The sequence below is a fragment of the Lactuca sativa genome, chromosome 4 (genome assembly GCF_002870075.4).
Source record: "Lactuca sativa cultivar Salinas chromosome 4, Lsat_Salinas_v11, whole genome shotgun sequence".
Lineage (NCBI taxonomy): Eukaryota > Viridiplantae > Streptophyta > Magnoliopsida > Asterales > Asteraceae > Lactuca > Lactuca sativa.
This window is the reverse complement of record NC_056626.2, coordinates 392,165,548-392,179,673: the sequence shown is the minus strand read 5'-3', so window position 1 is coordinate 392,179,673 and position 14,126 is coordinate 392,165,548. Positions and strand designations below refer to the sequence as shown.

The following is a 14,126-nucleotide window of genomic DNA, read 5'->3' as shown; positions in this document are numbered from 1 at the left end:
AAACCACTCAGTGAGGCGAACCCTTGCTGAAAAGCTCTCTCCGGCCATGGACCTTCTCAGCAAAATAGAAGGCCTTCCTAGTTTCGTGTCCATTCCGAAACAAGGGGGAGATGAGAAGAAGAACGGATCGAAACCACCTCCTTCCTCCAAAGCTACTCACACAACCGAACCACCTCCGACTGGTCAAGCTTCGGGTTCGGGTGTGAAGAACAAAGGCAAAAACATAGCTGAGGAAGAAGATGAAGATGAAGACAAGGAGACCATTGCTGACATGTTGAAACGAAAGAACAGTCGCAATGCTGACGATGATGCTAGTCGTGTGGCGCGAGAGGCTGAAGAAGCCGAACGCAAGCAAAAGGAAGCCCACGATCTCCTTGAGAGCAGGAAGACTCTCTTCCCTGCCTGGACCAGGGAGCGCTTGATTAAAGAGGCCATTGATACTCCCAGCATCTTATGGCTCGAGCCGGTTATCTCGTTCGACTGCAATAATACTGTCGACTCGCAGTTCGACATGCCGCTGACTCGAAAGGCGTTTATCTTCCACGCCTTCTCAAACATCTTTGAAGTCCCTCATCCGAACGCTGAGCTTGACAGGGAGCTCATTGACTTCTATCTGGCGGCTGCTCGTCCTCAATACCTTACTTGGAGCGCCCAGTAGATTGTGAACGTTCGGGTGCTGAAACCTTACACCGAAGGTCGTTTTATAAACGTTCGGTTCAAGTTGATTCGGGGATCTGCAAGAACTGCTCATCTTATCTCCCTGGCAGATCTACCGAACTTAAATCCTCATGATTGGATTGTCCTGCATAATATCCTTTTGACTGATGAAGCCGAATATAGTCCTATCATAGACCATATCAAAAGGATGTTAGTCTGTTACATCATGGAGGTTGCCCTTATGGATCAAGAGGTCGCCACAGTCTTCAAGAAGAAACCGAAGATTGCTCCTGTGGGATCGGCCAGTGATCTCAACCAAATGCAAATGGACAAGATCGACCCGAGACGCAACTCAGTTATGTTCACTAGAGCAGAAGGACATAAATGTCTCTTTGCTTTAGCTGACAAACACCTTTACACCACTGCTTGTCTGGAGCATGTGTTATCAATCATCAAGAGGTGTAAAGAGAATTCGGCTGATGACATCAAGTACTTCAACGACATGATCCAATGGTACATTCGGTTTAGATAGACAATTCTCTCTCTCACCAAATGTCTGTTTAGCACCGTGAAGAAGAAGGTACCTGCTTCAGCTGCTGGCCCAAGTAACAAGTGAAGGTCTCGCTCCAATTGACGCAAAGGGGGAGATTGTTGGGCTGAAGATTATTTTGAAGTGTTGCGTCGTTGGGCTCGATAGTTTATTTATTTTGTAATCCGGTTTGGGCCTGTCCAACCGAGAGCCCTTTATGTTTAATATATAAGTATATGCTTCCATGCATATTAGGTTAACGATTTTAGAGAGTAACGATCATAGTGATTCGTCTAGAGCATAACGCTAGCATTTACAGGTTTCTTTAATCGTTCTTGTAACCTACCAATCCTCTACAGTTGATGTTCTTAATCGAGCTCTTCTGAGGATTTTGTTTAATCATTCGACACGTTTGATTCACTCTTGTCTCGTTCATATTTTCGTGTTCTTACAGTTTTACATTTACTTACTTGTTCAAGATCTAATCGATCTTCATAGTTTAAAGGTTTTTAAATCTCATCAGTTCTCATTAGTTCCAAGGTTTCACAAATTAATGACACCATATATAAATGGGGTATAAGCAGACAAAACTTTGAACTTGACTGTGTATTATGACAAAAGGTTAAAGGCATTCTAATGATGAGAAGAAAGAGGAGAGAAAAATGCATGAATATGGTCCTATTAAACCTAAATGAAAAGGAAAAATCTTTTTGTTCTTTTATACTTCATATTTTATTATGTAATGTTTTTTATATATCCATTTATATATCCAATGCAATGAAATATTTTTTATGCAATTTTTTAGGATATAAATCCAATGAATGGAATTCAATGGAAAATGAATGTAACGCAATGGAATTTACCCCTCCCCAAGCTTAAAATGATGCATCGTCCTCGATGCTTCGGAAGAGAGCGGGACCGACTACCAAGTAGGATCGTGATGCGGGTGATTTGGCTGAAAATATAGAGGATAATATGGAGGGTATGGTTGTGAAAATAGATGTGGATATTGGGGATAATAGGGTGGTTGTGTGAGTTGACCACCCAAGAAAAGCACTCGATGCGTGTCAGTCATAAAGGTGTCCACATGCTGGTTGTGTGTTTATTGGTCGTCTCCAAAAATATAAAATTATTCTCTTTACTCTACTAGCTCGGTATCTCATAAACACTCTCCTAAAGGTCAAAGTAGTCACAATGCAAACATATATTATCAGCATGTAACCACTCAAATTATTTCATGTACATAGGGATGCATGACAGGTTCTTGCTGCACTGGCACAACAACAACGTCTGGAATTTGAGCATCGAGAATGAGCTCATCTTCATCAGACTCATAATTAGGCTCGGGCATCAGGGCACCTAAATTAGACCTAAGACACCAAATAGTGTTGTGCACGGGATTGGACAAACTAAGAAGCTGGGTATTTTGACGATCAATACGGAGGTAATCGCTGCTATCAACAACCTAATAAACATTTGTGTTATATATTCTTTAGAAAACAAATGCATGTTTTGTAGGAAGTTTTTGTTAGGAAAGTTTCTCCCTAAATAACATCGAGACCAGGTGGAAAACGAGTGGCAAGAGCTGGGTTTTTGAGAATAATTATGATGATGACCCAGTAAAGTATTTTACCACTAGTGTTGTGGGATAACTTCAACAATTAGAAAACGATCCATAATCGAAAATCGGGAAATCGATTCAGGTTGTGGATCATACACCACATAAGCTCTAATTCTTTTTGGCCAGCCTTGCTTATGTCATTTTGTGGAAAGACGACATAGGCAAGGATGTGATGGGTGGCCTTAAGAACAGGAAGAATGATACTTAATGCCTTGACAATGATTGGAAAATATTTCAATCCTAAAATTCTCCCCCAAAAGTCTTTCGAATCCTCTTGAAATGGAAAATTTCATATGTGTAACGGATTGTAAGTAATGGCAATTGGAGCATCAATGAGTTCACATAATTGATTTTTGTGTAACCGATAATTACAGCTGAAAGCACGGAATGAGAGATATTCAGTTCGATTATTGAAAGAAACGGATGATAGAATCTGAAGAGCGGGTTGGACATAACCAACATCATGCAATGGAAACAAACCCTCCGACCAAATATTTCTAAACAAAGAACGAACTTGCTCATGTATATGGAGGGACTCGAGAGTGGGCATGTTAAGTAAATTTCTGTGATGTACGGCTACGTCCAAGAAGATTATAAAACCTAGCTTCTTGTTGAGAATCTAAGAATTCCAAATCACCAGAATTTTGGTGTGGAGGATTTAGGCCACGTTTACTAACACTAGATTCAACAACTCTATAACGCTTGGAATTACCCTTTTTACCACTCCGATGAGAAGTTAAAGCTAGTAGACTTGTGATAAATCTAACACTTAAGCATAATGAACAACCAATTCAAAGAATTAACACAAAAATGACACTCAATTTGACAGTTTAGGGACAAAGATTCAACCGTTTTTTAACTAATAATACAAAATGAAGGAATTGGAAAGAGATTACACGATTATGGAGCATGTTATTTGAAATTAATGCTTGAAACCATTTGAAATCGTATCCACAATGCTTCCCCAAGCTTATCCTACAAACAATTTGAAGAAACTAAAACAAAATTTCTGAACCCAATTTCTAGGGTTCATAAAAACTTCCAAAAATTACCATGAAAATGGTGTTCCTGAGTTGCTTGTAGAGTTGGGAAGAAGAAAGTGGATGAAATAAAATACCTTGATTGCTTAAATCCGAGCAATAATTGATTGTATGAATGTGTGTGCCTTCTCGATGAAGAGAAAGAGAGAAGAAAGTAGGGAACAATGACGTACGAATGAGAAAGACAAAGTGGATTTGCGTTCATTTAAGTGAAAAGGAAAACAATTTTTTACCATGTAGCATTATACGGCCTGTGTAATGGTAAGCTTCTCATTACGCGACCTTGCTTCGAGAAATTTTTGATCCAAATCGGCATTACACGGTCGTATTTTGAAAAGGCATGCATTACACGGCCCATGTAATAAACTATGAAATGCCATCATTTTTTTTCAATTTTCACATCAGCTCCTCATAAAAATTACTTATAGACTCCCTAATTATTCTAACAAATTTGAAACATAAAAACTTGAAATAAAATGTATGTACAAAATCTTTACAAAAATGACAAAAATACCCCTGATTTGCCTCTCGGGCAGCTACCCTTGTTTTAAGTCAGTGGCATGACATGAACCCCAATGATTTGTCAATCTTGGTACTGTGGGTCTGTGATTGCCTCCATTTCCTCATTATTGACTTCAAATATTTCATAATAAGGCTTCAAATGGTGCCCGTTTACCTTAATAATCATCCTAGCTTTATCACTTCTAATCTCTATTGCACCATGCTCAAAAACATTAGTAACAAAAAATTGTCCCACCCAACGGGACCTTAATTTTCCAGGAATTAACTTAAAGGGAGAGTGGTAAAGCAATACCTTTTTTCCTTTAACAAATACCTTGCGAGAAATCATTTTGTCATGGTATGCTTTTGTCTTTTCTATGTAAAGAACTTCAATCTCATATGGTTCATTGTGGATCTCTTCAAGTTCTTGTATGTCAAGCTTCTCTTTTTTTCCCAATTCATACATGTTCATATTTAATTGCTTGACCGCCTAATAAGCTCTATATTCCAACTCCACATGTAATCGACATGGCTTCCCGAAAACAATACGATATGAAAACATTCCGATTGGAGTCTTGAATGCAGTATGGTATGCCTACAAAGTATCATCGAGACGATTACTCCAATCTTTCATTGTTATATTCACAGTGTTCTCCAAAATGCTCTTGATTTCTCAATTGCATAATTCAGCTTATCCATTCATTTGTGGGTGGTATGTTGTTAAAACTTCATGAGTAACACCGTAATTCTTCAAAACACTTCCAAGAATATGATTGCAAAAATGTGAACCACGATCACTCATTAAGGCTTTTGGAACTCCAAATATGGAAAAATGTTAGCCTTCACAAAATCTATCACAACTTTTGAATCATTAGTACAAGTAGCTTTAGCTTCCACCCACTTAGAGACATAATCCACATGCAACAAAATGTAAGTAAAATCCGAAGAAGATGGGAAAGGACCCATGTAATCAATTCACCAAACATCAAAAATTTTAAAAACTAAAATGGGGGTTAAGAGGCATTAGATTCTTTGAGCTTAAAGAACCCATATTTTGACACTTATCACAACTTGCCCAAAAAATATAAAAGTCATGGAAGATACTTGGCCAGTAAAATCCACTCTCCAAGAATTTTCTTATAGTTCTTAGAGAACCAAAATGCCCTCCACAAGCATAAGAGTGACAAAATTCTAAGATAAAGGGCACCTCATGTTGTTCAGTACATCATCTGGTCATTTGGTCAGCATAAAATTTCCACAAGTATTGTGACATCCCCAATTTCACGGCCAGAAAAGACCGATTTATTTATGCAATCAGAGTATATTTTTAAAGAAATATAATGCGGAATTTGTTCCAAAAAAAAATATGAAAAAGAATTTGTCAAAGCATTTCCGTAGAAATGTATTATATTAAAAACGTTGGGATATCATTGTTAATACAGATCAAAAGCATAAAATAAACAACATAGGCATTATAATATCTAATTATTCTAGTAGCCTATAATCCATTGATCTCTCATAAGATCATCACTCCTATGCTCTCTTTCCACTACCTGTATATGAGAAAACTGAGTGGGTCAGGCTTGGGAGCCTGGTGAGCACATAGGATTTTCATCTCACAATAAATAAGTTTATTAATTTCATCAACCAACAATAATCCGATTACCCATTCCCGTTATCCTCACTTTACATCCCTAAAACACCTATCGTAAGGGATCTAGCCTAAGGATTATCATCGGGATGGACACTATTGCTAAGGGGTTTCCTCAACAATAAATGTTCGTAAGGCAACCATGAGGGGGATAGAGTACACCAGTGAACACATCATTCACGAACACCTACAGGTTGCGGGCCTGCTAGCGTTCCACTTGACTGTCTAGAATAGTCCGTGGTTGTCATCTATACTCTGCTAGATGACTGGATCAACAACAACATCGAGGCCTCTCATCATTTTATTTCATCACACACCAACTATTTCATCTACCCATGTTTTACCCCAACATATTTGTAGATATAAAATACATATACAGTTTAAATCATTTAAAACATGTATAATAGTGTTCATCTAACATAGATAACAAGTATACAGACAATATGCACACCTAGAATGTAATTTATATAAAATACTTCATATCTATGCGTAAGATGAAAATAAATATGCACTCACTTTAGTAGCGGGAGTAGATAGAATCTAAAAACGGTCAACGGCTCATGATCGTCGGGCTCGGGATGCAAAATGGCCTCAGCAAAGGAGAGAAAGGGAAGAAGTTTTGGTGTGAGAATGGTTGAATTCGGACCTACTATTTATAATAAAGGTTTTAGAAACTGACGTCGTGAGTTTCATAAGGCTCACGTCGTGAGTCTTGCATGTTCACCCCGTAGACTTGCCATTTGCGTCCCTAGCTTCGGAAGGTGGCCATATGACGCCTCACGTCGTGAAAAACTCCTTGTTCACGTCGTGAGTTTGGATTTTATCCCCTCCCAGCCTCATCACACCTTCTAGATCCGAAATGTGGCGGTTTGAGTCCTCACCTTGTGAACATTTATGTTCACCTCGTGAGTTCAGTCAAAATTAGTGTTTCCGATAGCGATATCTTCGGAAGGCCATAACTTTTTCATACGAACTCCGTTTTTGACGTTCTTTATATCCACGCATAGGTGGAGACGTACTCTACAACTTTCATTTAGACTGCTAAGGATAAAAAGTAGTTTATCATAAACTAACTTTTTACGTTTCCTAGTGTCGTGTCGGTTTTGACGCGAAACTTCGATAGGTCATATCTTCTTTGTTATAACTCGGATTTCGGCGTTCTTTATATCTCCGGAATCCTTGTCCCGACCACTACAACTTTCTTCATAGATATTAGACCTATCTATTATTTTATTTTTGACGCTTAATTTTACTCTTAACTTATTATATCTTATAATTATATATAAGGCACATAAAATCACATAATATTCAAATAATTCCTATTTATTATTTCAAAGTAGGTTATAAGTTTTGACCCTAACTAATACACCATTAAATTAATGCTTAGCCTATAAACATGGGCGTTACAAGTATGGTTCGTCCTATACATACCTCTTGGCTTCTTTCTTGATTTTATGTTTTTGCTAATGAGTCAAATCTGGTGGAAACTGATTGGTGATGATGTAGTTCACAATATCGAAATACCACGAGGCAACTTTTTTTGAAAACAAATTTTCATCCGGAAATGTTTAACGGATGGGATTTGGGTCATTGGGAGAGATAATCAAACTAAGATGATCAGCCACAAGGTTTTCTTTGCCTCACTTGTCCTTGATTTCAATGTCAAATTCTTCTAAGAGAAAAATCCATAAGATGAGTCTAGGCTTCAAATCTTTTTTTGCAAGTAGGGACCCAAGAGTTGCATGATCAGCATAAACATTCACTCTAGAACCTACCAAATATTGACGAGACTTTTCTAAGGTAAAGACAATAGGCAAAAATTATTTCTCAGTTCTAGGGTAATTGGCTTATGCACAATTGAGTGTCTTTGAGGAATAATAAATGACATGAGAAAATTGATATTTTTTTGCCCCAACATTACCCCAATCACATGATTACTAGCATCACACATTATTTCAAATGGTAAACTCCAATCTGGTGGTTGAAGTATTGGTGTTGAAATTAACAACTCCTTCAACTGAAAAGCTTGCTTGCACTCCTTGAAAAATTCAAATTCTACATCTTTCTACAAGAGTTCACACGTGGAACAGGCTATTTTTTAGAATTCTTTGATGAACCTTCTATAATAACCTGCATGGCCATGAAATAAGCGGACCACATGTAAATAAGTGGGATAAGGTAATGACTTAATGATATTACTTTTTGATTTGTCTACCTCTAGACCCTTAGATGACACAGCATGACCAAGAATGATACCTTTATCAACCATAAAATGACACTTTTCATAATTCAAAACAAGGTTGGTCTCAATACATTTTTGCAAAATCTTCTTTAAATTACCTAAACATTCATTAAAAGAATTACCATAAGCAACAAAGTCATCTATAAACACTTCAATGATTTCCTCAACATACTCTAAAAAAATACTGACCATGCAACTATGAAAAGTGGCAGGAGCATTGCAAAGCTCAAAAGGCATATGCCTATATGAAATTTTTCCGAAGGGACATGCGAAGGTGATCTTTTCTTGCTCCTCGGGTGCCATGTGTATTTGGTGAAAAATAGAATACCCATCCAAGCAACAATAATGTGTCTATCCCGCTAACGTTTTCAACATTTGGTTAATAAAAGGAAGTGTGAAATTGTCTTTTCGGGGTGAGGCATTGATTCTTCTATAGTCTATGCAAACTCTCCACACATTTTACGTACGGGTGGGGACTAATTCACCTTGGTCATCGTTGGTGGTAATACCCGTCTTCTTCGGTACAACTTGGACGGGGCTTACCTACTTACTATTCGATATAGGGTAGATCATTCCGACATTCAACAACTTCAGAATTTTTTTTCTTAAGAACCTCCATCATTGAAGGGTTTAAACACCTTTGAGCATATCGAGAAGGCTTGTAATCTTCTTCCGTAACGATTTTATGCATGCAAAGTGAAGGATTTAGCCCCTTAATGTCGGCTATAGTCCACCCAATAGATTCCTTATATTCCTTCAAATTGGTGACAAGCTCTTCTTCTTCCTTTTTTTTTAAATTTATGGAAATGATCATGGGAAAAGTCTCTTTCTCACCAAGATAAGCATATTTGAGATGCTCTGGCAAAGTCTTGAGTTCCAATTCAGGTGCTTGCATAATAGAATGTACATTTTTCTCATTAGGCATCAATAATTTCATCTTTGGAACATCAAACCTCATCTTCTTCTTTTTATCCATGTATGATACAACTTCCATAATCTCTTCATCAATCTTTAATTCTTTGGAAAGTTTCTCCACCTGATCTTTTTAAAGATTCCTATCTAAAACTAAGGCTAAAACATCGAGGTTAGAGAAATTAAAACATTTTGCGGTTAAGGACTTATAACATCAACAAAGTTTAAAGATGAAATATCAATCGAATATCTCATGGCATCGTAAATGTTAAATTTAATCACCTCTCCATAAACATTTATTTTTTTCCGGACTGCTTTCAAAAAGGGCCTTCCTAGAAGGATTGAACTAAAATTTGTTGAGTCATAATCATCCATGTCAATAACATAAAAGTCTGCTGGAAATACTAGTTCATTCAATTGAACTAAGACATCCTCTAGCACACCTTGTGAATCTACTAAAGATCGGTTGTCTAATTGTATGATCACACCGATCTTCTTCAATGCGCCATTATTTAAACTTTTAAAAATAGAGTAAGGCAAAGCATTGATAAAATCTCCAAGTTCTAGCATAGCTCATGAAACATGAAGGCTACCTAACTTAAAAGGAACTGTGAAAACACCCCGATCCTTAAATTTTTTAGGTAATCTTTTCTGTAGCACCGTATAAATATTCTCACTTACTTTGACAGTTTCAATATGTTTCAACTTTTTCTTAGATGTGCATAATACTTAAGGAACTTAGCATACCTATGAACTTGTTTGATGGAATCAATGGGCGGAATATTTACCTTAACCTTTCTGAACATCACCATGATTTCATTATCTTCTTTCTCCCTCTCTCTCTCGCTTTGAATTGCTTAAGCTTGTAGGAAAAGGAGGAGGAGTAACTCTCAATTCAATGGGTATTGGCTATGAGGATGCTTTTGAATTCTTATCTTCTTTCTCGAACCCCATCTCTTCTTCTTCCTCAATCATGTGTGGATCTTCATACTCTTTGTCATTCCTTTAAGTGATGGCATATGCATTAAGCTTTGGATTATTATCAGTTTGTGCGGGAAGTTTGCCTTGTGACTCCAATTTAGTCACAAAAATGGCGAGTTGATTCATTTGTTACTCCAAAGTATTTATACTCTCCTTGGTCTCATTTTGAAATGATTGAGTACGTGTGGCTAAACTCTTGAGAATGTCTTCGAAAAACATTCTTGAACCACTTGAACTACTTCCTTGTTGCATGTTTTGAGGTTGGAATTGAGATTGATGAGGAGGTTGATGGGGATGGAAATTTGGTTGATGATGCATTTGATTCTGAAATGGAGATCTAGGTTGATAAGGTGGTGGCCTTGGCTGAAAATTGGCATTGGGTTGGTGTCAATTTGGGTTGCCTCTTGGTGGAAAATTGCCTTGTTGTTGACTAGAAAAACCCATGGCTTGAACCGACTCTATGTCTTCTTGTAACATCGGGCACATATCAGTGGGGTCTCTAACTTGGGTACAAATACCACAAGGTCTAACTACTGGTGGTTGTACACCATTGTCCTTAGGAATCATCATCACAACTTTAGTCAACTCAGAAAGTTGACTCTCGATTTTCGGTGTAGAAATTTCTTTCACTCCTCTTGGTGCATCACTGTACCATTCTTCTTCTTAAGTTGTATGCTGGGACTCTTCAACCATATTCTAGACAAGAAAACAATCTTCTCTCTCAAAGTTACATCCCTTCACAAAAATACTGCAACAATTGGTACTCTGGAATCTCATTCTTTGGACATCTTGAACATAATTTCTTGAACTGTTCCTAGTAAGTGTGCAAGGGTTTTCTTTTTTGTTACTTGATACCAATGATTTCCCTACATAAAGTTGAAGCTCACATCTCTGGAAAATACTTGTCCAAAAACATCCGTGCAAGCTCATTTCATGTTGTGAATGACCCTGATGGCAAGTCATATAACCACTCCTTGGATGAATCTTGTAAAGCAAAGGAGAATACGCTTAACTTGATTTGATCTTTAGTAACCTCATGTGGCTTCACTCTTAAACAAAAAACATGAAATTTCTTAAGGAATTTATGTGGTCTTCATCCTGATGACCTTGGAATGTAGGCAACAAACGAATGAGTTTGGATTTGAGTTCAAAGTTTATTGTTGTGGGATAACTGATGCACAATGGTTGTTGGGTAACATCTTGGGTAGCCCATTGTCTAAAGGTTTATTCAGGAGGTAGAACAAGAGGATATTGATTGCCTCCATGGTCTTCCATGGTAGATGTAGGGATGGAAGTTTCTGGTTCTGTAGAATGAGTGGGTGAAGGTGGTGGTGTGGAATCTTTGGATGTTGGTGAAGTTTTGCTTGAAAGGTTTGATGAAGAAGCTTCAGATTGTTGTTGTTTCTTTAAAAGTATAACTTGCATCTATCTTTGCTTCATAGATTTCTCTATCTCCAAATTAACTAGTTAAGGTGAACCTACGCGAAATCTTGGCATAAATAATTAGTACTACCGTATACTCGACAATGGCTCCAATTTGTTTGGGTGTCAAACCAACAAATAAAGTGTAACATCCGGATTCCCAGGTATTTTATGTTATTCATTTATTTTGATTTAGAGAGAAGGACTCGACGAGTCGACGCATAGACTCGTCGAGTATGATCACGATCTGCTGACTGGATTAATGAATGCACTCGATGAGTTGGCAGGGTGACTCGACGAGTCTGCACTGAGGTCAGAAACCCTAAATTTGCGGGCCTGAGCCCTATTTAAAGGACCTTATATCCCTCATTTGCGGCTACCAGTCCAGAGAGAGAAAACCTAGAGAGCTTGGGCGAGTTTTATGTGAGAGCAAGCCATTTTAATCCTTTTTGGTGTTGTTTTGCAAAGAAGAAGGTGTTTCCAGCTAGAGGAGGTCAAGAGGGTTGCTAGTACGTGGTTTCCAAGCTTGGATCTGTAGTGTTGAGGTACTAAATCGAACTCTCCTTTTGTTTGGTTAAGATCTATGAATCTAGGGTTTTCTATACCCTTTTTATGGCTTGAATTGTTGAGTTTATGGTCCCTTTTTGTGTTACACTTCAGATCTGGACCCATAGAGGTCCAGAGAGCATTATCCATCTTTCTTTATGTAGAGTTATGGAAGGAATGAACTTAGGTTGCCATTTTTGAGGTTATTTCTTCAAAAGGAACCATATATGTGTTGCATGACTGTAAAGGTTTCACCTTTACGTGATTAGTGGGTATGGGAAGGTCAGATCTATAGGTTAAAGAAGCGGATCTGACCTCATAAGGTCATTTGAGTGTTGCCATGGATGTAACTCGTCGAGTTCATAAGTGGACTCGACGAGTCGAGTCGGGGTTGCACCGCGATTCGTCACAGGAGTAGCCCGTCGATTGAAGGGATGACTCGACATGCCAAGTGAGGCTAGAAGGATTCAGAGGACCCGCATGGACTCGCCGAGTCGCCCATGTGCACTCGACGAGTCGAGTCAAAGTTTGACCGTTGACTTCAGTTGACCTTAGGGTTTGGTCAAGCTGATTCAAGAGAGTTCTGGGAGAGGTAGAATGGTCTTCTACCCATCATTAGATATGAGAATATAAGAGTATATTGATTAAGGATGTTATTCTGTTGATAGGAGGAGGCTAGATCGGGTATCCGAGCACGGGAGATTATCCGATCTCGTATGAGGTGGGTCTTCTCACTATACTGTACCTAGAATGGTACATATGTTTGACCGGAAGGTCTTATATGCTTTGAGATGTATGTACTGTATGTTGTTATATGATATGTATGTGTTATGTATGTTATGAATGATAAGGACCGGAAGGTCAAGATGATATGGACCGGAAGGTCTGGAGGTTACGGACCGGAAGGTCAATACGGGTAGGACTAGAAGGTCTACCAGGATTTCGGGACATAAGTCCCCTAAGACACTTGGAGCGGAAGGCCTCACGGAGTTATGGCCTTGAGTGGAGTATGTGTTGTATGTGGTTTTTTGGGGAACTCACTAAGCATTTATGCTTACAGATGTTGTGTTATGTGTTTCAAGTACTAGTGAGGACCGCAGGAAGGCGTCGGCATGATCCGTACACACTCATGGAGTTTATGTCTTGAGATTCTGGGATATGTTTGTTATGATAACATTGAATACATTATGTTTTGATATTGTCTTATGAATAAAAGTATGTTTTGAAAATAAAAAAATTGTTTTGGAAATTTATGTTCTTACAAGTTGGTATCAGAGCCTTGGTTTAAGGGATTCGGATGCACCTTCGGGTGTATTTGAACTCAAACTGAGGATTTGAGAAAATTTTTCGTAAACTAAACAATTTTTTTCTAAAAAATAAAAGGATTTGAGAAAAGCAGAAGGAAGTAGTGTGTACGATCAGCTAGCGCCCGAACGGTGATTTCCCAAAATACCCTTACATTATGTGTTACGAGATATGTTATGATATGTTATCCATGCTAGAATAGGCTAGGTATTCATATTAGGACTAGAGTGGCCTGATTTGTGATGCCTTAGCCTAGGAAGAATTCTACTGCTACGAGATGCTTGAGAGTGAGTAGGTAGCAGTAAGGAGCTGATGAGAGGTCTACCAAAGGGTAGCCTATGCTAGCGAGATGTAGAATAATTGTCATATGGGATACTAGGAGGAGGACTTGGGGTGAATACTGATGCGGTGTGGATGGTAGTATATGGCCCGTACTACTGAAGACACCGGATCAGTGTGCAGTCCAAGTAAGAATCCTTAGGGTACTAGGGAACAAGTAGGGTTGAGTTATCGAGTACGAGAATGAACGAGCGAGTCTCTGATATTTTTATGTTGTATTTCAGAGACATCATGGTTGGGACACGCCACAGGCCTAAGACGAGCAGCATGAGTGATGAGGAGCTTCGTCAGATGATCCACGATGAGGTGGCTGCGGCGATCCGAGCCGAGATTCTGGAGATGTTTTGGTCTATCAAGATCACATTGATTGAGACCTTTGA

The 14,126-nt window shown here is 38.4% G+C and overlaps 1 protein-coding gene across 1 annotated transcript; it reads right to left on the bottom strand.

Annotated features, from left to right (window-relative positions):
• Positions 1–4,430: 4,430 nt before the first annotated feature.
• Positions 4,431–4,820, bottom strand: LOC111892462 (uncharacterized). Its single transcript, XM_023888499.1, has one exon. It carries the CDS (start codon positions 4,818–4,820, stop codon positions 4,431–4,433), a length of 390 nt encoding a protein of 129 aa, XP_023744267.1.
• Between the last annotated feature and the right edge of the window lie 9,306 nt (positions 4,821–14,126).

Coding starts and splice junctions, on each gene's coding strand:
- LOC111892462 (XM_023888499.1), bottom strand. CDS start 4,820: ATGAACATGTATGAATTGGGAAAAAAAGAGAAGCTTGACATACAAGAA.